The sequence below is a fragment of the Lactuca saligna genome, chromosome 4 (assembly GCF_052625555.1).
Source record: "Lactuca saligna cultivar CGN05327 chromosome 4, ASM5262555v1, whole genome shotgun sequence".
Classification (NCBI taxonomy): Eukaryota; Viridiplantae; Streptophyta; class Magnoliopsida; order Asterales; family Asteraceae; genus Lactuca; species Lactuca saligna.
The window spans coordinates 16,652,190-16,674,471 of NC_136420.1; the positions used below are offsets into that span (position 1 = coordinate 16,652,190).

At 32.1% G+C, this 22,282-nt stretch overlaps 2 protein-coding genes across 3 annotated transcripts; one reads left to right on the plus strand and one right to left on the minus strand.

Moving 5' to 3' along the window:
* Positions 1–12,258: 12,258 nt before the first annotated feature.
* Positions 12,259–18,596, plus strand: LOC145041303 (putative 1-phosphatidylinositol-3-phosphate 5-kinase FAB1C). The gene is made up of 9 exons (XM_078989312.1): positions 12,259–13,601; positions 13,678–14,301; positions 14,381–14,879; positions 14,970–15,491; positions 15,640–15,971; positions 16,062–16,188; positions 16,278–16,424; positions 16,517–18,016; positions 18,100–18,596. Exons 1-9 carry the CDS (start codon positions 13,195–13,197, stop codon positions 18,352–18,354), a joined length of 4,413 nt encoding a protein of 1,470 aa, XP_078845438.1. The 5' UTR covers positions 12,259–13,194; the 3' UTR covers positions 18,355–18,596.
* A 921-nt stretch (positions 18,597–19,517) lies between these two features.
* Positions 19,518–21,683, minus strand: LOC145041304 (uncharacterized). Of its 2 annotated transcripts, none has more exons than XM_078989313.1 (9): positions 21,452–21,683; positions 21,202–21,336; positions 20,910–21,063; positions 20,718–20,824; positions 20,468–20,641; positions 20,242–20,382; positions 19,971–20,153; positions 19,824–19,895; positions 19,518–19,717 (listed from the first exon to the last, which is right to left on the minus strand). In XM_078989313.1, exons 1-9 carry the CDS (start codon positions 21,584–21,586, stop codon positions 19,556–19,558), a joined length of 1,263 nt encoding a protein of 420 aa, XP_078845439.1. In that variant the 5' UTR covers positions 21,587–21,683; the 3' UTR covers positions 19,518–19,555. The 2 variants fall into 2 exon arrangements, with proteins under 2 accessions (XP_078845439.1, XP_078845440.1); XM_078989314.1 differs by having other exon boundaries at positions 20,718–20,846; positions 20,947–21,063; positions 21,452–21,680.
* Between the last annotated feature and the right edge of the window lie 599 nt (positions 21,684–22,282).

The following is a 22,282-nucleotide window of genomic DNA, read 5'->3' on the forward strand; positions in this document are numbered from 1 at the left end:
TTTCAAGAGATTTGGGAAGATCATAAATGTCTAAACCAGACATCTTTTTGGGAGATATTCAAGATAGTTGATTTTAAAGTCCTTAATATGACACCCAATATGAAATATTAAGGCTAGGACCCAACAAACTATTTTATAACTTAGAGGAGGTATGCCGTAATCCAAGCTATAAAACAATTTGAAGGTAGGTGAATGATGATTCACCAATTTCCATCAAGATAAACGAAATGTATTATTAGGTTTTAATTGGATTTGAAACTCCTAGATCTTTTGAGATTCATTGAACTGTTCAATGGCATGTTTCAATCTCGAGTGTGCCCTTCAGGTTTTGTGATTGGGATGCCGAGGATCACAAAACAAGGTGTGAAGTAACCATGCAAATTACTGGGTACCCTTAAGTGTTTATCCCTCAATCGATGTGCCGGTTAACCACACACGCTCCATCGATACTATGATAAACATTAAGTTACCCTTTGCCTACCTTGTTAAATACGAGTTAGTGTGCCGGTTAACCACACACGCTCCACTAACCGACTTAAACAAAGTGCAAAGTGTAATTTCATGGATTAGCACCTTCTTCACATTTTCCTAAGTAACTAAGATTGGGTATTATTTAGAGTTTAGTTACTTAGTATTTATCATTAATACTTTTAATGAAGGGAGAATTATAGTCATGTCAAACCCGTTCGGCTAACGACCCTCCACCAGTCAAGCAAGCGGTGGGTGAGAGTGGACACCCATTAAGTTGCCATTTTATAGGCAACAACCTTATACCCACCTTATAGACCGGCTTCGTGAATGAGGCGTACTAGCGGTAAGACCGACTTTACTCTTATACATATAAATATTATTAACTTATAATATTATAAAGTATAAGGGTTGAATTTTAACTTTTAAAATTCTAAGGGCTAACTTGGAATTAAAGTATTCATAAGAGAAAACTTTACAAATTCCAAAACTTGAGGGCAAGTTTTGAAACTATTCAAAACTAATTAATTCCATAACTTATGTATTTAAAGTAGTTTTAATCCAAAAACTCTTCAAGTTCCATAACTTGTGGACAAATTATGGAAGACTTTAAACTAATAAAGAATTAATCTTTTCTTTATTTTATAACTTATGGAATTAATTAAGGTTACATATTTTATTTATTTATTTATTAATGAAGTGACTCTTGAACCTCCATAACTTAAGGACAAGACTCTTCATCTTTTTTGTAACCTTTGCCAACTTTATGAGTTTTATGAGTCTTTAATGTGACTCTTCATGTAACTTAAGGATAAGTTACACAAACACATTTTATACTCAACTCTTAGATTAATTTGGATTGAAAACAACTTTTTCACTCAACTTTTCTATTAATCTAAGCAACTCATAAGAACAAGATAATTCAAATCAAACTTTTTCATGTAATTAGTCTAACCTTTAAACTAATACAAAACATGAATCTATTGACAATTATCTTTGAAAATGGATTAGCATGAACATTACCACATTTAAAAAACAAGTTTATAAGTTCAAAACAACTTAGGGTAATGTTCCTAGTCCATTTCTAGCCAAAAACCTCGAAGATATGCTGTCTGGGGTCCAACTCGTCGAGTGCATGAACAAAACTCGGCGAGTTGGATGCATTTTGCCTTGGACTCGTCGAGTCCCTTCATGGACTCGGCGAGTCTGCCGGGCTGACAGCACCAATTTCGATTTTTCAGCTTCTATTGCAAGTATAACAAGAAAACAAGCCTAGTCTCTGATACCACTGTTGGGTTATGAGCATTTTAACACTCCTAAGTGTACATGCAACCCTAAATACCTTGGATCTATGTTTTCTCTATTATACATGCAAATATGAACATCCAAGGTATTATCCTAATCTAGCATACAAAATAATGGATATAACAAGATAGAATACATACCTCTTTGATAGTGCTTGTCTTCATGAAGCTTGAGTGCTTAGTGCCCCAAGTGTGACACCTCAAATGGTTCACACAACACCATAAGCACTTGGAATAACTTAGAGAGAAATTAGAACACTTCATGAAATCGTGTAGCCCTCATACATACACATAGTGTTAGTCTTGTCACGATTTCTTGAGCCATAGGTTTCTTTTATATGGTGGCTATTAGGGTTACACCATGTAACTCATGACTTTACCCATTCCTTATGCTCCATGGATTTTAACCTCCATGGAGTATCCATGGGTCACCCCATGGACTTAGTCCAACATAAGGAATCTTGGATCACAAGCCCACATATATAAGAATGAATGATTTACACAATCAACTCATATATTTAATTAGTCTTCTTTTGATCACTTAATTAATTCTAGATTAATTCTTGATCAATACTAATTAAATAACCTTATTAATATATTAGAACTTATAATATATTAACAAACCTTAAGTGTTATTTCTCTCATTTTAGTCTATCCAAGTGCATGATGCCATGCAACCCAAATGGACCATGCCGGGTCGGGTCAAGTCTTACCAATTATAGTTATGGACTTAGACATTAATCCAACACACTCCACATACGTTTGGTATGAAATACATAGATTTATCATTTTTTTTTAATTTTTCAATGGTTTTTTTTGAATTAGTTTGATCAAAATATGTGTGTGTGAAAAAAGATGAAAAACCATTATGAAATTCACGAACGATATGTATTAGAAATATTAAATGTTGGTTTTAAATTGATTTTGAACATATAAACATAGATTTTGAAAAACAGGAAAAACTTAAAAAATAATACAAAACAAATTTTGTATGTAGCATGAAACTCATATAAAATGTGAAAATCATCCAAAAATGAAAACTTAATATCGATAATCTTTCATGCTAACAATATAAGATGTTCACAAATCATAATAGACGAATTCAAACATATAGCTAGGTTTGTAACCGATGAATTAAAAAAAGACAATGATTTTTGTCATTTCGACACACACAAACATTTAGCAACTATTTGAACATGAAATACATGTTTTAGAGTCTAAAAGATGAAATATAGAAGATCCTAAGTGTTCGAGTCGACGATGTCATATCGGAGAGGACACACCTGCAATGGCCTATGCATGAGCTTGGCGATAAATGAGGAATAAGGAGGTGATAGAGATCTCATACCTTGTTACATTGATGGGAAATAGTGTTTGTCTAAAGATAATCAACTGAAAACCAAAATGGACAAACTTAATGTATATGATATCATATCATATCATACTATATTATAAAGGAAGCATTTTTTCTTTCACCACACTCATTTGAAACTCTCATATATTTTTCCTTTCACCACATTCATTTGAAACTCCCATAACTTTTCAATTTCTTTCTAATAATAATTATAAGTTGGTTAATAAGGTTCAATAAATATCAAATCTAAAGTATAATCATATATAAACTAAATTTTAATATTAAAATAATGTATTTACTTCTATTTATAAAGTTATGTTTTTTAACTTTTAACATATTATACTTAATTTATTAGTTTTAATATATTATTGGATTTAAACCATTATCATTTTAAAGATACAACGTTAAAATAATTTGTATAAAATACTTAAATTATTAATTTAAATATAAAATTATAGGATCAACTTAAATATAAATTTTAGTTTAACTTAAAGAACACAAAAAATATTTTGTAAATAGTTAAATATGATAAATTGTAGTGTCTATCTAATAATGACTAATAATGATTGTAAGTAGGTTAATAAAGTTAAATCAATATCAAACCTAAAATGTAATCATAAATAAAGTAAATTTCAATTTTAAAATATTATGTCTTTAACTTTTAACATATTATACCAAATTTATTAGATTTAAAATATTGTTGTATGTAAACTATTATTAGTTTAAAGCTACAACTTTTGAACAGTTTTGACAGAATATATAAATTTATAATTTAAATATAACATTGCAGTGTTAACTTAAATATAAATTTCATTTCCTCTTAAAAAAACAAATAATATTTTGTAAATAGTTAAAAGTGATAAATGACAATGATAAATGCAAAAACTAAACTGTAATTTCAATTTAACTAAAATATTTCCTAATGATATTTTTATAATCGTTAAAAGTTTATAAATAAGTAGCTTAAAATAATTTAGATTAACAATAAATAAAAATAACTCTATATAAATTATTATATTGTTACATTTAAAATAAAAAAACAATGTTTGATGTTTTAAATAATTATAATGATACATATTAAAATATTAAGCAAATAAATTTTAAAAAATTAATTAAAAATAACAACAAAAATAAATAACATTAAACCATATATAATATTTAATTTTATTCATGTGTAGCTCGCAAGTAGAAGTCAATCAAACGTTTGAGATTATGCAGTTATAATAGATGTATATACTATTATATAATTAAAAATACTCAATATATTATATTAATTTAGTATATGAATTATTATATCAAATTTAACAGCTACCTTATTGTTATATTTTAAAAAACATATAGTTGTAAAGACTTCAACTATATAGGTGTTTCAACAAAAGGGAATCTATATCTATATCTATATCATCATCATATCATCATATCATACTAGATTATAAAGGAAACATTTTTCCTTTCACAACATACATTTGAAACTCTCATGCATTTTTCCTTTCACCACATTCATTTGAAACTCTCATGTCTTTTCAATTTCTTTCTAATAATAATTATAAGCCGGTTAATAAGTGTGACATCCCCATTTTCACGGCCAGAAAAGACCGATTTTGTTTATGCTTTATAAAAATCAGAGTTCTTCTTTTAATAAAAATGTTGCGGAATTTGTTCCCAGAAAAACATGATAAATACGTTATTAAAACATTTCCGAAGAAACGTACTTTATTCATTTTAAAACGTTTGGGATGTCATCGTCAATACAGGAACATAAGCATAAACATAACTTACATTTATTTACACTAGTGATCTACATCTCTTTAAATCTCTCAGTGTAAAGTGACTTCGTATCAACACCTGTGATATAAATAAACTGAGTGGGTCAGGTTGGGAAACCTGGTGAGTACATAGGGTTTTCAACCCACAATAATATAATTATTATGTTTAAACAAATCAAACAATCAACCCAATTACCCATCCCCATTATCTTCTTTAGTCTTAAGGATCTACCCTGAGAATAAGCTATTCCTCGTTTATTTATTCCTAAGGATCATCCTAAGGAATCGACACGAAGTCCATCATTACCAAGGCTTATAGAATATATCTGGTGAACATGTAGTCCGAAACATCTGGTAAACACTTAGTTCAAAAGTAACTAGTGAACACACTTAGTTCAAAATACCTAGTGAACACACTCAGTTCAAAGATACCTAGTGAACACACTCAATTCAAAAATACATAATGAGCACCTAGTTCAAAAATACCTACATGTTACGAACCTGCTATCGTTCCACTGGACCGTCTAGTATCGTCCATAGTCGTCATCTATACTCCACTAGATGATTGGATCACTGACAACACTGATGTCTCCCATCGTGTTATCACAAAACAACTATTTCATCTACCCATGTTTTACCCAACACATTTTGTAGATATAAAATACATATATAGTTTAAATCATTTAAAACATGTATAAAAATCTTTCACCCAGCATAGACAGCAAGTATTCAGACAATATGCACACACATCACGCAATTTATATTAAAATACTTCATATCTATGTGTAAGATGAAAGGGAACTATGCACTCACAACACGTAAATTATATAATATATATTTCATATCTATGTGTAAGATGAAAGGGACCATGCACTCACCTGAGAAGGTGGTGACTCGGTACTCGGACAGCGTTTCGTTCACTTTAAAATAATTTCCTTCGACGAAACCTAGTATTATCACCAATAGATTTTAGTCTATTATTTGCCGAGACTTATTAATAGTCTAGCTATTATTACTATTATATAAGCGTTAAAAAAATACTTATATAACCCATAATAATAGCTAAAGTATTTATTATATGTTCTTAATAACGTTAATATAATTAAATAAAAACTATATTAAAAATAGCGTAGGCGTAGCTCACTTACAGCGGGTTTTATAGAAAAACAAGATTTGCTTGGAGTAGCGTTTCCGAGCCGAAAATCTCTTCTTCTCGGATCCGTCGAGCACTCCGGGGCTTCCGCCTCGTGCTAGGGAGGTTCCCTAGGCTTTTCGGGGGATTTCGGGGCTAGAGAGAGGTTCTAGAGAGAGAGTAAAGAGAAGAAAGAATGGGAAAGGTGTGAAGAAAATGAGGGTGGGAGAGGTGGTATTTATAGGGTGAAAATGGCTGAACTTGGTGCTACATGTCACCATCTAGTGGCAAGACTTGGGGAGAAAGCAATGACCAAGATTGTGCCACATCACCCATTTTCGCACAGCACACTTCCGACTTCTAAAATATGTAACTTTCACATACGACCTCCGTTTTTGATGTTCTTTATATCCATGCATAGTTAAAAAATAATATCTACAACTTTCATTTTGACTCCGTCGGCTAATTATTGACCGATCTTAAATTCAACAGTACGAGGCGTTTAGACTGTTAAATGACCGCGAAGAATTCGTAACTCCTTCATACGGACTCCGTTTTCGTCTGTCTTTTTACCGTTGAGTTCCTATTAATGAGATCTTCAACTCTCATTTAGATCTCATAAGCCAAAAACCGCTCGAACTAAAATTTGAGTTTCGGGTTGTACACTGCTAAGCCGAATCTTAGAAAAATCATAACTTCTTTATACGAAGTCAGATTTGGGCGTTCTTTTTATGGATTTTCTCGGTTTAGCATATTCTACGACTTTCTTTTAGATCACTAAGGTTAAATCTCGCTCTATCGTAAATTCACTATTTACGCTTCCCGGTGCCGTGTCGTTTCCGTCGCGAAACTTCGACGAGTCATAACTTCTTCTTTATAACTCGGATTTCAGCGTTCTTTATATGTACGGACACCTTGTGACATATACTAAAACTTGGTTCAAATTATTTATTCTAAATAATATTTTGTCGAAAAGTCATTTTCGACCCCTATTATCTCTAAATTGACTAGCCCTGATCTACGGACGTTATAATAAGGTTAAATCAATATCAAATCTAAACTGTAATTATATATAAATTAAATTTCAATATTAAAATAATATCTTTACTTCTACTTATAAAGTTATATTTTTTAACTTTTAACATATCATACTTAATTTATTAGTTTTAATATACTGTTGGATGTAAATCATTATCATTTTAAAGATACAATTTTGAAATAATTTATATAAAATACCTAAGTTATTAATTTAAATATAATATTACATGGTCAACTTAAATATAAATTTTACTTTAACTTAAACAACTTAAATATAAATTTTACTTTAACTTAAACAACACAATTTTTTTATTGTAGATAGTTAAAAGTGATAAATTGTAGTATCTTTCTAATAATGATTATAAGTTGGGTAATAAAGTTGAATAAGTCTCAAACTTAAAATATAGTCATAAATAAACTAAATTTCAATTTTAAAATAATATCTTTACTTTTACATATATAGTTATGTCTTTAACTTTAAAGATATTATACTTAATTTATTAAATTTAAAATGTTGTTGTATGTAAGCCATTATTAATTTAAAGCTACAAGGTGTGAACAGTTTGGACAAAATACATTATTTGTTAATTGAAATATAACATTACAATATTAACTTAAATATAAATTTCAATTCTACTTAGAAAATTAAAGAATATTTTGTAAATAGTTAAAAATTATAATTTATAGTGAGAAATGCAAAAACTAAATTGTAATATCAATTAAACTAAAATATTTCCTAAATATATTTTTATAATCGTTAAAAGTTTCAAATAAGTAGCTTAAAATAATTTACAATAACAATAGTTAAAAATAACTCTATATAAATGATTATATTGTTACATTTAAAATTAAAAAAATATATATTTGATGTTTTAAATAATTATAAAGATAGATATAAAAACATTAAGCAAATAAATTTAAAAAAAATAATAATTAAAAATAACAACAACAATAAATAACATTAGACCATATATAATATTTAATTTTATTCATGTGTAACTCGCAGATAGAAGTCGATCAAATGATTGAGATTATACAGCTATAATAGATGTATATATTATCATATAATTCAAAATGATTGATATATTATATCGATTTAGTATATGTATTATTATATCAAATTTAATAACAACCTTATTGTTATATTAAAAGTATATATATATATATATATATATATATATATATATATATATATATATATATATATATTCAACTATATAGGTGTTTCAACAAAAGGGAATCTATATGTATATCTATATCATATCATATCATCATATCATAGTATATTATAAATGAAACATTTTTTCTTTCATCACATTCATTTGAAACTCCTATGACTTTTCAATTTATTTCATTATAAAGTGTAATCATATAAAAACTAAATTTTAGTATTAAAATAATATCTTTAATTCTACTTATAAAGTTATATTTTTTAACTTTTAACATGTTATACTTAATTTATTAGTTTAATATATTATTGGTGTAAACCATTATCATTTTAAAGATACAATTTTGGAACAATTTGTATAAAATATTTAAATTAATAATTTTAATATAAAATTACAAGGTCAACTAAAATATAAATTTTAGTTTAACTTAAACAACTCAAATAATATTTTGTAAATAGTTAAAAGTGATTAAGTGTAGTGTCTTTCTAATAATGATTATAAGTTGGTTGATAAGGTTAAATAAATATCAAACGTAAAGTGTAATAAAAAATATACAAAATTTAATTTTAAAATAGTATCTTTATTTCTACTTATAAAGTTAGAACTTTAAGTTTTAACATATTATAGTTAATTTATTAGATTTAATATGTCGTTTATATAAATCATTATCAGTTGAAAGTTACAATGTTTAATAGTCTTGACAAAATACTTAAATTGTTAATTTAAATATAACATTACAATATCAACTTAAATATAAATTTCAGTTCCACTTAAAAAACCAAAGAATATTTTTTAAATAGTTAACGGTGATAAATTATAGTGATAAAAAAAAAAAAAAAAAAAAAAAAAAAAAAAAAAAAAACTAAATTGTCATCTCAATTTAACTAAAATATTTCTTAAAGATATTTTTATAACCGTTAAAAGTTTTTAAATAAGTAGCTTAAAATAATTTACAATAACAATAGTTAGAAATAACTTCATATAAATGATTATATAGTTACCTTTAAAATAAAAAAACAATGTTTGATGTTTTAAATAATTATAATGATTGAAATTAAAAAATTAAGCAAATAAATTTTAAAAAATTAATTAACAATAACAAAAAATATAAATAACATTTTACCATATGTTATATTTAATTTTATTAATGTATAACTCGCGGATATAAGTCATTCAAACGATTGATATTATGCACTTATAGTGGATGTATATACTATCATATAATTCAAAATAATCAATATATTATATCAATTTAGTATACGAATTGTTATATTAAATTTAACAACATTATTGCTATACTTAAAAAACATATATTTGTAAAGACTTCAACAATATAGGTGTTTCCACGCAACGCGTGGGCATTCGCCTAGTTGATTAATATAGGTTAATACATATCGATGGAAGGCAAACGGGCACCAAGCTGCGCCGCTAGCCCTTTCTAGATGAAAAAACTAATTCTTTTGAAAACAACATTTGTGAATCTAGGAGATATGACAATAGAATGCATGACCCATTGGACTCTGTTAAGGAGCTCCACTGCCTTTGGTGCGAGAAAACCAAATGTATAAAATGCAAAAGATACAAACACATGTTGATTTTCTATACATGCATTATCGTGCTTGACCACTTTGCACGCAACGACTTTCAAAGCGGCATGCCCTACTGTGAAACCCTCGCTCCTTAAACCGACGAGAGGAGAGACCCCAATAAGATCTATATACACGTGCTTCCCTCCTACCTATCCACAGACCAAAATTTCAGCCGGTTTAAGTGTGGATCTTCCATCCTGCGGGTCCGTCAAAAAGTGTACTGGCGCTTCTTACTTCGCAGAAATAGTAGCACACCGACAAGCATCAAAGAGAACATCCTTAACCACATCATGTTTGTACTTGAAACCAGGGAGCTCTCTATAATGAATCACATGTTTCCCAAATGTATCCAAACATGCATTGCGGCAAACTAGGCATATCTCGTCAATTGAGAATAAATGAATCATGAGGCGGTAACGAAGGATAGTTCCATACTCCACAGGAGACATATGCCAACGAAAGCCATTAATAGGAATAGTTAGCAGAAAATCCTGAGCATGAGGTGCCCGAAGACACTCAAAAACTGTTTTCTGTCTGACAGTCAATGCCGAAGTCGACTTCCATATATTTGACGCTTTTGCTAAAAAGGGCACACACCAATGCTTTTTGGGATTTAAAGGGAGGGGGTCCTTATTAGTGAAACCGCTTCAGTCGAATCCCGGAATCATATCGCGAAGACGAGTCATAACACATAAGTAATCAAAGTCCATACCACATATGTCACTATCAATAAGATAAGATATTGTAATGCCCAAGATTGGGTCCTCGAGACTACAAATACGTAGAAGGAAACCTCGTATACCGAGTACAAACCCAAACCAACGAAACGAATAGGTAAGGAAGTCAGATGCCACTGAATGTCTCCAAAGAAGGGCCTTCACATACCACCATATCTTGTGAATAAAATTTTATTTATTTATTTATTTTTATTTTATATTTTATTTGAGACACATATTTTGAAGTTGGGTACAATTATTAAAACAATGAAAAACATAATGACCAATAAAACTATCACAAAATACTTATTGTTACTGTCCTTTTTTAATGTATGAAATCAAGCTTTCAGCTCACATGCTATTCTTTTCATCACAATAGATTATAAAATCAATCCTAGCAAAAAGATATTTTACAAGGATATTTTTTAAATTGCTCATATAGATATTTTTAAAGAAAACAAAAGAGAAAAGGGCATGAAAATATGGGTAGAGCAAAAAAGAAAAGAAGAAGGTAAATAGAACAACAAAAAAAGAAAAAGAAAAAAGAGAGAAAAGGAAAAGAGTGGAAAAAAAAAAACTTGTGAGGAGCCCCAATGTTACTGTTAAGATCGTGCAAAAGGTTTTTTAAAGATATTGATAATCATTTTCTACATTCTCATTCATGTGAATAATGTTTATGAGTAGCATGTGAATAATGTAATTGTGCATTATATTGTATACTTGTTATTGATGTCGATTATATTACAATTATGATAATATCTATCTAAAATGTGTTTCTCTAATACAATGTTGTCCCCATTCCATTATCATGTCAATTGTTTTGATATGCTTAAGTAGTTATATTAATTTTCTGATTATTTGATAAATTTAAATGGTTTGTTTAAACAATTAGATTATTAGATCGTGTTAATGTGATTAGCAGTGTTTGGTATGTGGGCAACAGTTAATGATATAATGAATGTGTTGTTTAATTTTTTAATTTATTATAGTTAGTATTTTTTTTCAAAGTTTTTTTTGGCATAATATTAAAGACTCTATTATTTAGGTTTCTTTCTAGATTAAATATTAAATCAATAAAACACTTCTATTTTACATTTGTTTTGATTTTGTATTTTTAGCGGGTTTATTAATAATTTTTCAGTTTAAACAATTTTTCCCAAAAAATTTTGAAAGTTTTTATTTTTTTAACGAAAAACCTTCGGCTTCTTTTTGCCTTTTTTTTAAAAGCAAGAGTTTTTTCGGAAAAAAAAAAAACAAAAGCTAAGGGTTTATTTTGTCCGTCCCGAATAATTTGTTTAAAACTAGAAGATTAACCGTAAATCTATAAAAGAATCAAATCGTAAAAAAAATAGAAAAACATAGTTTTATTTAGGTTTAATCTAAAATACAAAATACTTTATGATATTAACCATTTTTTATTAGCATTAACTTTTACATACATATGAGAATTTCGTAGATCCATCTATTTACATGGTGTTTAAAGTTAAACTTGATTTTTAGACCATATAATAAAACATCATTTGGAAGTTAACAATGAAATTTGCGAAACATAAATGGTGAGATACATATTTTGCTAAAAACGTGAGGGGGGTTTAAAGCAAATAAACTAAAAAAGGGAAAGTTTTCGCTTTCCAAGTGGGGGTCAGGGTCATTACAAAACCCAGGTAAAGAGATTCGATTAGATTAGATAAGGATTGTGACAGTCTAAAAAGGGTGAGAGCGAAATTAGGGTTACAAACACATAAGATTACATTACTACATGAATAGAATAGAATAATAATGGAATTACAGTGTATGCGTGTGTATATGTATATTTTAAATGTAGTTGAGTAGTGAAAATGAAAGCATTGCCGCGAAATTCGGGAAAGCGAGAAGAAAAAAGTGTGGTTTTTCCTCAAGAAAAAGAAGAAACAGCAGCAGATGATTCAAGTTGATATGGAGATGCGAGCCCTAAACGGAACCTTCTCCGTACTCTATCTCTTCCTCCTCTTTATCCTCGTCCTCTGTGTTCTATAAATTCTTCTTATACTCTCGTTAATCATCTGATTTGATACTTTACTTTTGGGAGGAAATTGAAGTTTTGTGTTACTTTTTGTCGTTTCAAACATGGGGGTTTGTTCCTTTTTGTTCAGACCCTCGTCGATCGAATTAACCATGGGATTCATGTGGCATATGATCTGAATTGTATCTCTTTTTGGTGGTTAAACCCTGGATCTCGTTTGTTTGATGCTCCAATTGATTTTGGGAACTTCTATTCTCGATGATTCTGGTATTGGTTAGCTAGGGTTACGTTTTGTGGGGCTTTACATACGGATATTGAAGCTAAGGAAGAAAAAAAAAACACTTTCTATTTGTTGTTGTGGTGGTCTTAAATCTTCTAGGGGCTCTCTATGTGTGATTATAGTAACAAGATCTGTGTACATACATTCCTAATTTGAGATTTTTTCGTGATTTCAAGGAGACCTTTTTGTTCCTTTCTTGAATCTTTCCATTTTCAAAAGAAAAAAACCATCTTAATTAACTTCATAGGCTTGTTAAACAGCCTCAAAACTTCCAAAAAAAACCCAAGTTGTTTTTTTAGTTTTTGGGTTTTAAACTTTTCTGTTTCTTAGTTTCGTAGGATAGGAGGAGAATTGGGAATTGGGGTGTGAGGTTTTGATGGGAGTTGCTGATAACACACTACTAGATTTGATTGAAAAGGTTAGATCTTGGATTTATTGGGGAGCAAGTGACCTAACTTCCATCTCCGGCGAAGTCAAAATGGCTGACGGTGGTCAAACCATGTGTTGCCAATGCGAAATCAAAGTTTCTGAGTCTTGCCTCGGTTATCACTGTCAGAAATGTAGCCGATTGTTTTGCGAGAGGTGTGTGCAGGGCTATGGCTATGGCTCTTTTGTTGTTGTTGAATCCAAAAGTGGCACGCAAGCTGGACTTCACCTCCGATCTTGCAGATTTTGTGGAAATCTTGATGTTAAACAAAAAATTGGGGGAAAATTTAGTCATAAGATATATCCTTCTGATTCACCTCGTCAAAGCCCAGAACCACCTTCACCAAATTGTATCAGGTATGTTACTACATCTGTAATTTATATCCATCAAGATTTGATAAAATCTTTTATCTAAAATTTTCCTTTTTTATAGGAGTGATGAAGATGAAACAGGGGATTCTTCAAAGAACGTGTTCAGCCCGTATAGTCTTGATACTTCAGATGTAGATTCGAGTAGCGTCAATACAAGCCATGAATTTTACAATTTCAGTCCCTCTAGGGTTCACTTTACATCCAATAGACTTAGGAGGCATTCTGTACAGCAAGAAGATCAGGGAACTGAGGATCCTGCTAACGATGATCTGTCAGTATTTGATGACACGTCACACAACAAGCCATTAGATCTTGAAAACAATGGTCTTATTTGGTTTCCTCTGCCACCAGATGATGAAGAAATCAGTTTCTTTTCATACTATGATGACGATGATGAAATCGGACCCACAGGTGCTGTTTTCTCATCTAGTGATACACTTCAAAATGGCCCAAATTCAGAGCACAAGAAGCCATTGGAGACTGTAGTTCAAGGGCATTTCAGGGCTCTTGTTTCACAGCTGTTACAATCAGAGTTCATGGAAGCAGATGAATGGCTTGACATAATAACATCATTAGCATGGCAAGCAGCAAACTTTGTGAAACCAGACACCAGTAGAGGTGGCAGTATGGATCCTGGTGATTATGTAAAAATTAAATGTATAGCATCTGGAAGTCCTCACGAAAGGTAAACAAAAAAATCTACTTCCCTTTTTGTAATGATGTTTAAAATGGGAAAGACTCATATTGTTGTTTTCTTGATGCAGTTTATTTGTTAAGGGAGTAGTTTGTACAAAAAACATAAAGCACAAACGGATGACATCACAGTACAAGAATCCAAGGTTGCTTATTTTAGGGGGAGCACTCGAGTATCAAAGGTCTCATAATCAGCTTGCTTCCATTGAAACCCTACTGCAACAAGAAATCGATCATTTGAAGATGATTGTTTCAAGAATAGAGGCACGAAGACCAAATGTGTTATTGGTAGAAAAAAGTGTATCTTCATATGCACAAGAGTATCTTTTAGCCAAGGAGATTTCACTGGTTTCAAATGTTAAAAGACCTTTATTGGAACGTATATCCAGGTGTACAGGTGCTCCTATAACCCCATCTACAGATAAGATCTCCACCACACGATTAGGTCAATGTGAGCTTTTTAGATTGGAAAAATTCTCTGAGGATCATGAAGCAGAGAATCAGTTCTCCAAGAAGCCATCCAAGACCTTGATGTTCTTTGATGGTTGTCCCAGGAGGTTGGGTTGCACTGTAAGAATCCTAAACCCTTTTTCCATTTACCATATAATATATATCCAATTTGATTTTAATTTCATGTTTTAATCATCTTTATTTTTGTAGATCTTGCTAAAAGGCTCGCGTCGTGAAGATTTAAAGAAAGTCAAACATGTTATTCAGTATGCTGTCTTTGCTGCTTATCATTTGTCACTGGAAACTTCTTTCTTGGCTGATGAGGGTGCTAGTTTACCTAAAAAGACAGTAATGCCCGAAAGGTCAAATCTTGAAATTACGGATTCGCCCAGATCTGAGGGAGATGATGTGGCTGCTGAGTGTCAAAGTCAAACCTCATGTCAGATGAAGGATGGAAGTGTCATTACACAGTGTGATGACCCGTTAGACTGTTCTTTAACAGTTAGTGTGGAAGAAAATGAAGTGGAAAAGGGTGAAAGCCTTGAAGTAATTGATGCCTCAAATGAATACTATTCAGCAACCGACAACAATCAAAGCATATTAGTATCGTTTTCTAGCCGATGCGTGTTAAATGGTAACATATGTGAACGATCAAGACTCTTGCGTATAAAATTCTATGGCTGCTTCGATAAACCACTTGGGAGGTACCTCCAAGATGATCTTTTTGATCAGGTAAAACTTAATTCTATATAAATTTGTTATCTTTCTTGCATAGTTTCATAAAAAGATTGAATCTTTACCTTTCTTTTGATCTGGGTTTTTATAATTTCATTAAAAGATTGAATCTTTACCATTCTTTTGATTTGGGGTTTCTGTTCAGACATCAAATTGTAGATCATGCAACGAAACAGCTGAAGCCCATGTGGTATGCTACACTCACCAACAGGGGAATCTAACAATTAATGTTAGACGACTTCCATCCCTGAAGCTACCAGGTGAAAAAGAAGGAAAGATATGGATGTGGCACAGGTGTCTGAGGTGTGCCCATGTGGACGGGGTCCCACCTGCAACTCATAGAGTGATCATGTCTGATGCTGCATGGGGTCTCTCTTTTGGAAAGTTTTTGGAACTTAGTTTTTCAAATCATGCAACTGCCAATCGTGTTGCAGGATGTGGTCATTCTCTTCAACGAGACTGCCTACGTTTCTATGGGTAATTCCGTAATTCTAACACAACATTTTTGTATCTGCACAATTTATAAATAGTCAATTATTTTAACTTTTATTATTTTTGCTATTACAGCTTGGGGAGTATGGTGGTGTTTTTCCGCTACTCTCCTATTGATATTCTTTCTGTACGGTTGCCACCATCTGTACTACAGTTTACTGGTCATGTTCAACAAGATTGGTTAAAGAAAGAAGTATCAGAGGTGCTTATATTGATCTGAATCTTACATTTTATTGAATATTTGAAATTATTCTCTTATATTCTGATTTGTTTTTTTTTTCTGGGTGTTAGTTTTTAAACAAGGCGAAAGCTTTGTATAATGAGATATCTGAAGTATTACATCGGGCCAAAGGAAATGAGGCTTCAGATTCAAGTGAGTTGAGTAAACATGTGGAGGAGTTGAAAGATTTGCTAATTAAAGAAAGAGATGTTTACATGGTAAGTATCTTGAAACCTTGAATCTTGGAAGTAAAAAGGTATATGATTTTTATAGGTTTTTAGGACTCATATGTGTTTGTTTTATGAATTAGGATCTGCTTCAACCTTCTCATGATGAGAGTGTGGCTGAAATAGACGTGTTTGAGCTTAACCGATTGAGACATTCTCTCACGATTGGTCTGCATGTTTGGGATCGAAGGCTCTCCTCTCTAAAGGGTTCTAATTCCAAAGATGCTGTTGAGGTCAAACACAGGAGAAGTTATTCAACTTTTGCAGGAAGTGTTGACCGAATCAATGAATCAGACTACAATCAAATCGAATCCAATGAAGAAACCGATGACTCTGAATCCTTTCTATCTGACAAAATCGATTCTGCATGGACAGGACCCTTGAGAGCTTCATTTGATGTTTCACCAATAGATGAACATGAACACGAAAGAAGAAACAAACCTGCAAATCCACATTTCAGAAGGCTAATTTCATCACCTGCTAGGGTTTACTCATTCGATTCTGCAATGTCCCTTCAAGAACAAATCCAAAAAGAACTTCCACCCTCTTTGTCTTTTCAAGATACCAAACATTATAAAGACCCCATCCGCAACATATACAGGAGTTACTCTCAAGTTTTCCCCAATGAAGATCAAAAGTTGGAGTTTTTATGGAGGAACAAACCGATGTTCATTTCACCACCATCTTTTCTCCCAGAAGGTGCCCATTTAATGCTTCCTTATGGCACCCAAAACACGGTCATTACAGTATATGACAACGAGCCCACAAGCATCATATCATACGCCCTTGCTTCAAAGGAATACGAAGAATGGTTCATAGATAAACCGTATCTCAATAGAAACCATTCTGTTTCCGTTTCTAAGCTTTCAGGCTGGCAATCCTTCGGATCTGTTGATCTTGACTACATCCAATACTCAAACTACAAATCAGAAGACCTTTCAACCGGAATCGGATCGTTGTTTTCCGATTCCAAAAGCTCCCATCATTTAACAATTCCATTCGAGGACGAAAAGGTGAAATTCTCAGTGACTTGTTACTTCGCGAAACAATTCGATTCCTTAAGGAAAAAATGTTGCCCTAGCGAGCTCGATTACATGCGTTCGTTAAGCCGATGCAAGAGGTGGAGCGCCCAAGGCGGGAAAAGCAACGTGTATTTCGCGAAATCATTAGACGAACGGTTTATCATAAAACAAGTGACGAAAACAGAACTGGAATCGTTCGAGGAATTCGCTCCACAATACTTCAAATACTTGACGGATTCCTTAAACTCCGGGAGCCCTACTTGTCTTGCTAAAATCGTGGGGATTTATCAGGTGACTGTGAAGCATTTGAGAAGTGGGAATGGGAAGGAAGTGAAGATGCATGTAATGGTGATGGAGAATTTGTTCTTCAAGAAACGTATTTCTAGGGTTTATGATCTGAAAGGGTCTGCGAGGTCTCGTTATAATTCGGAAACCGGAGCAAACAAAACACTTCTGGATATGAATTTGCTGGAGGCGTTACGAACGAACCCCATTTTTCTCGGAAGCAAAGCTAAACGGAGCCTGGAAAGAGCGGTTTGGAACGACACGTCATTCTTAGCGGTATGTATGAGTATGATATGAATTTTCACTTTACTACCCTCGAGAATGATTAAATTTTAAAACATTATTTTTATTTTGTGCAGTCAATTGACGTGATGGATTATTCGTTGCTGGTTGGAGTTGATGAAGAGAGTAAAGAATTGGTTTTGGGGATAATTGATTTCATGCGACAATACACGTGGGACAAACAGCTTGAAACGTGGGTAAAGGCGTCGGGAATTCTGGGTGGGCCCAAAAACGCTTCACCAACCATAATTTCTCCAAAACAATACAAGAGAAGGTTCCGGAAGGCCATGACGAGTTATTTTCTCACAGTACCTGATCAATGGTCGTCGTAATTATGAAGAAGGTTATGAAGGATTGGTTAATTTGGGGTTGTTGTTGATGTATTTTTGGGGTGAAATTCACCCTTCGATATGTTCTTTTGTATACAAATTTGGGCAGGGGTTCTTGATTTTTTTACGAAAGAACTTGACAACTTGTACATGTGAGGCTTCTGCTTGGAAATTACATTCCACGTGAATTATTGGTGTATTAGATGTGCCCTTTATTAAATGAAAATTCTGGTTACTTTATCTTATTCTTATGGTTCACTTAAATGCACAAGTACAAGTCCTCAATGCACAACAGCTGTTCAGATTTTGGTTTCTTTAGCGTATGGGTCACACAAATGGTCCTTTTTTCAGATCTCCTTTGAATGTTAATACAAAAGTTACAAGTCTGAATGACAGCAGCACATGAAACGAGGCTTCTGCCTGAAAAAGATCATATGCATGCCCGTTTGTGTGGTTAAGTATTAATGCACAAAGTACAAGTCATTAATAAGAGCACGTGGAAAGAGGCCTTTGTATGAGTGTACACTTTTTTATATATATACGTACCTTTGCTTATGTAATTAGTATTGTGTGATATACAAGTTATTATTGCATGAAAGCATTAAAATGATTGTAGCCGCTTGGTTGTACTGTCATTATTTATATAATATAGAAGTTATTATTTGCACAAGATCACATGATAAAAAGCTTTTCTGCCTTGAAATTTCCTTCACATGAAAGGCAGGCTCCACTCAAATGTCAATGGTCCTGATTAAATGGTGCTTTAATTATGAACCACTTTTTAAGTTTGACTTTATTCGGTCAACCAATCTTAAACTACTCAAAGTTTTTAACAGCACTTTTAGTACTTGTATGACGTGCTTTGTGTTCTAACTTGAAATAATAACATATTTCAATCTATTTGTTTATTATAGTATCATACTCTTTGTGTTCTAACTTGAAATAATAACATATTTCAATCTATTTGTTTATTATAGTATCATACTCTTTTTTTTACTAGTACATAGTAAATATATATATATATATATATATATATATATATATATATATATATATATATATATATATATATATATATATATATATATATATATACATCCCCCCTCAAAACCTAGTACAAAACCTGTCCTTTTTTTTTTTAACAGAAAGGGCAATGAAGCAGTTACTTACCAAAAGAAAATGAGTATGTATGGAGTTGATATAATCAAGCAAATATTCTAGAAGTTGAAGCTACACAGGTATTATAAGGCATTAAGGAATTTGTGTTAATGTTCTTGATTTTGTCCCTTCTGAGTGAATTTGGGTCAACTCCAGCCTTATGAGCTGCAACTACTCCTATAGCTTCCCAATAGTTTGAAACCTTCACCTTCAAAAACAAATATAAATTACATTTATATGACATAGTCAATGCATTATGTTGACTTAAAAAAACCTATATCATGTGTAAAGATCATTGTCTTGTTTCAACATACCACATCAATTCCAAATTTATCAGGAGTGTCATTCAGCACAGTTTCATTCTCTTGCACACAAATAATCAGAGGCTGCAGCAGCATAATCATCCATATTACGTACAGAATAATTCAGAAGAGTAACAGAAACAAAATGAAAGATTTAACCTTGTTTCTTTTATTTGCAAATGCAAGAACACCATCTCCTCCACAGGCATCTGCTGGAAGAATGACACTATCAACATCACTTCCCACTACACAACCATTTCTTTGAGACTCATACTCATTAGTCAAGTACTGTGGTGCATTAGATAAGCCAGCAAGCACACATGGCAAGAATGTATATCCCAACTGTTTCCAAAATCATATCAAAACCCTTTTAGATGTATGTATGATTATATGAATGTGTATATATATACATATACAAGTATCAACTCACTTCTTCAGCAGCAGATTTTGGACATAAAGACTTGGTGAGTGGAGGAGGTAATAGGGCAGGAGCATGTGCACAAGGGATCTTGAAATTCTTCACAACCAGATGGCTTATAATGGCTTCCACTCCTGCCAGTAGATCGATCCCCTGTTTATAAAACAGAATTTAGATACAAAATTTTAATTTGGGCATGTTCATGTGAAACAATTGTATGTTAATAACTTAATATTACCTTTCCTTGCCTATAATCATCCACATCTTCAATGTCATCATCTGGAAAACGAGCCACAACAGCAACAGCAGTTATAGATCGATCACACAATGTTTCTACAGCTCTTAATAGGGAATCAGGATGTTTTATCCTCCCTGTTGCCTGTCCGTTCTTCGGATTGATCCACTTTTCCACCTGCAAGTTCTTAAACTTAAGATATATATCCATAGAAACTCGATTCGTATTCAACTAAAGATTGAAATTTTCTTACCTCTAGAGGCGTGTCAGTGACAATATACTCAAGAACTGGTAAACCAAGTGATGCTCTTGTTGCATCTGCTACTTGAAGATGACGAATGCGTAGATGTTCCTCAATTCCTGCATCAAGAACCAATCCCACCTGATTACATGAACAAAATCATAACAATGTAACCATATATTATGTAATGGCGTGTGTATTAACTCCATGGATGAAATAAATCGATAGATTTGTAGGAAACCTTGTTCTGGTGAACAGGCTGTAGTGTCCATAAGCCTTCTGCGAATCTATCTAGGGCATAACCTTCTACGTACATGACATTTGGCATTGGCCAGTAGAGCATTGCTGCATTAAGAACCTGTAATGTTCAATCGTTACAGAACATCTAGGGTTTGGAGGGAAGGGATAACTTAAATTCTAGCAGCTGTGAACAGAATCATCACAGCACTACATTATCACAATTTGAAAAGGAAATACAGAGAAGCAGACAGCATACGTTGGGATGAGAAATGACGCAGTCGGCTACTGAAGCTAGGGTTCGAGCAACAGGTAAAGCATCACCGGCGTAACCTCCAATCGAAGCACCAACTCCTGTTGGCACAATCAAAACGCTAGTGTATTGTCTCTTCCACTGCAACAAAACACAATATCTGAATATCTATCACAAACGCAAACGAAAATTCACACACATACTACGACCGCATATAAGAGGAAAGAGTGAGTATCCTGTGAAAGCTTCGACATACCTTGTTCGTCAAATAAGAATTCGAACACGAGACTCGATATCGTCTGTGTTTTAAAATGTTACGTTCGTCGAAACGGATGGGGAGTTTCCCGCCAGCGGTGTTGAAGAACAGAGGAGTGTGGTTTTGAAGTAACATTATCGCCGGCCTGAGAAGATTCCGACGAGCCAAGAGGATAGCGCAGGACTAAATTTAGGATTAGGGTAAGTTACACTTTGAATACTCGTTCTTTAACTTGAGAACATTTCAATCCTTCATAATCGCATATCTATCTTTCCTACCCTAGTATTACACACCACATTGACACATTATCTTTGTTATGATGCGACTATTTTACTTCAATTAGCGTTGCATAATATTTACTTACTTGGAAACAAATTCATAGAGAAAACCACATGTTTGAACGTTGATGTTAAGGGGGTGTTTGGGAAAACTTTTCAAAGTTCTTTTTTAAAAGGATTTTTTGGCTAGTGATTTTTGTCAAAAGAAAATCTTTAAAAAGTGTTTGTATTTGCTTTTAAAGTAAAAACTAACTTTTCAAATTAAAAAATCACAAAAAGATAGAATTTTGTGATTTTTGAAACACTCTTTTTTTCTTCTATACAAAAAGTCATTTTAAAAGATTTTTTTTAATACCCAAACATCTTTTGTATCTTTTCTAACTTTTTGAAAAAATTAAAAGTTGTTTTAAAAGTTATTCCAATCACCCTCTAAATATAGTTTTTAATGAATTTAATAAATTTAGAAAAATTCCAACCTCGTTAATAAAATTAACTTTATCACGTTCTTATATCTAAACAGGCTCAACATAATTAGACAAAGAAAGAGTTAATC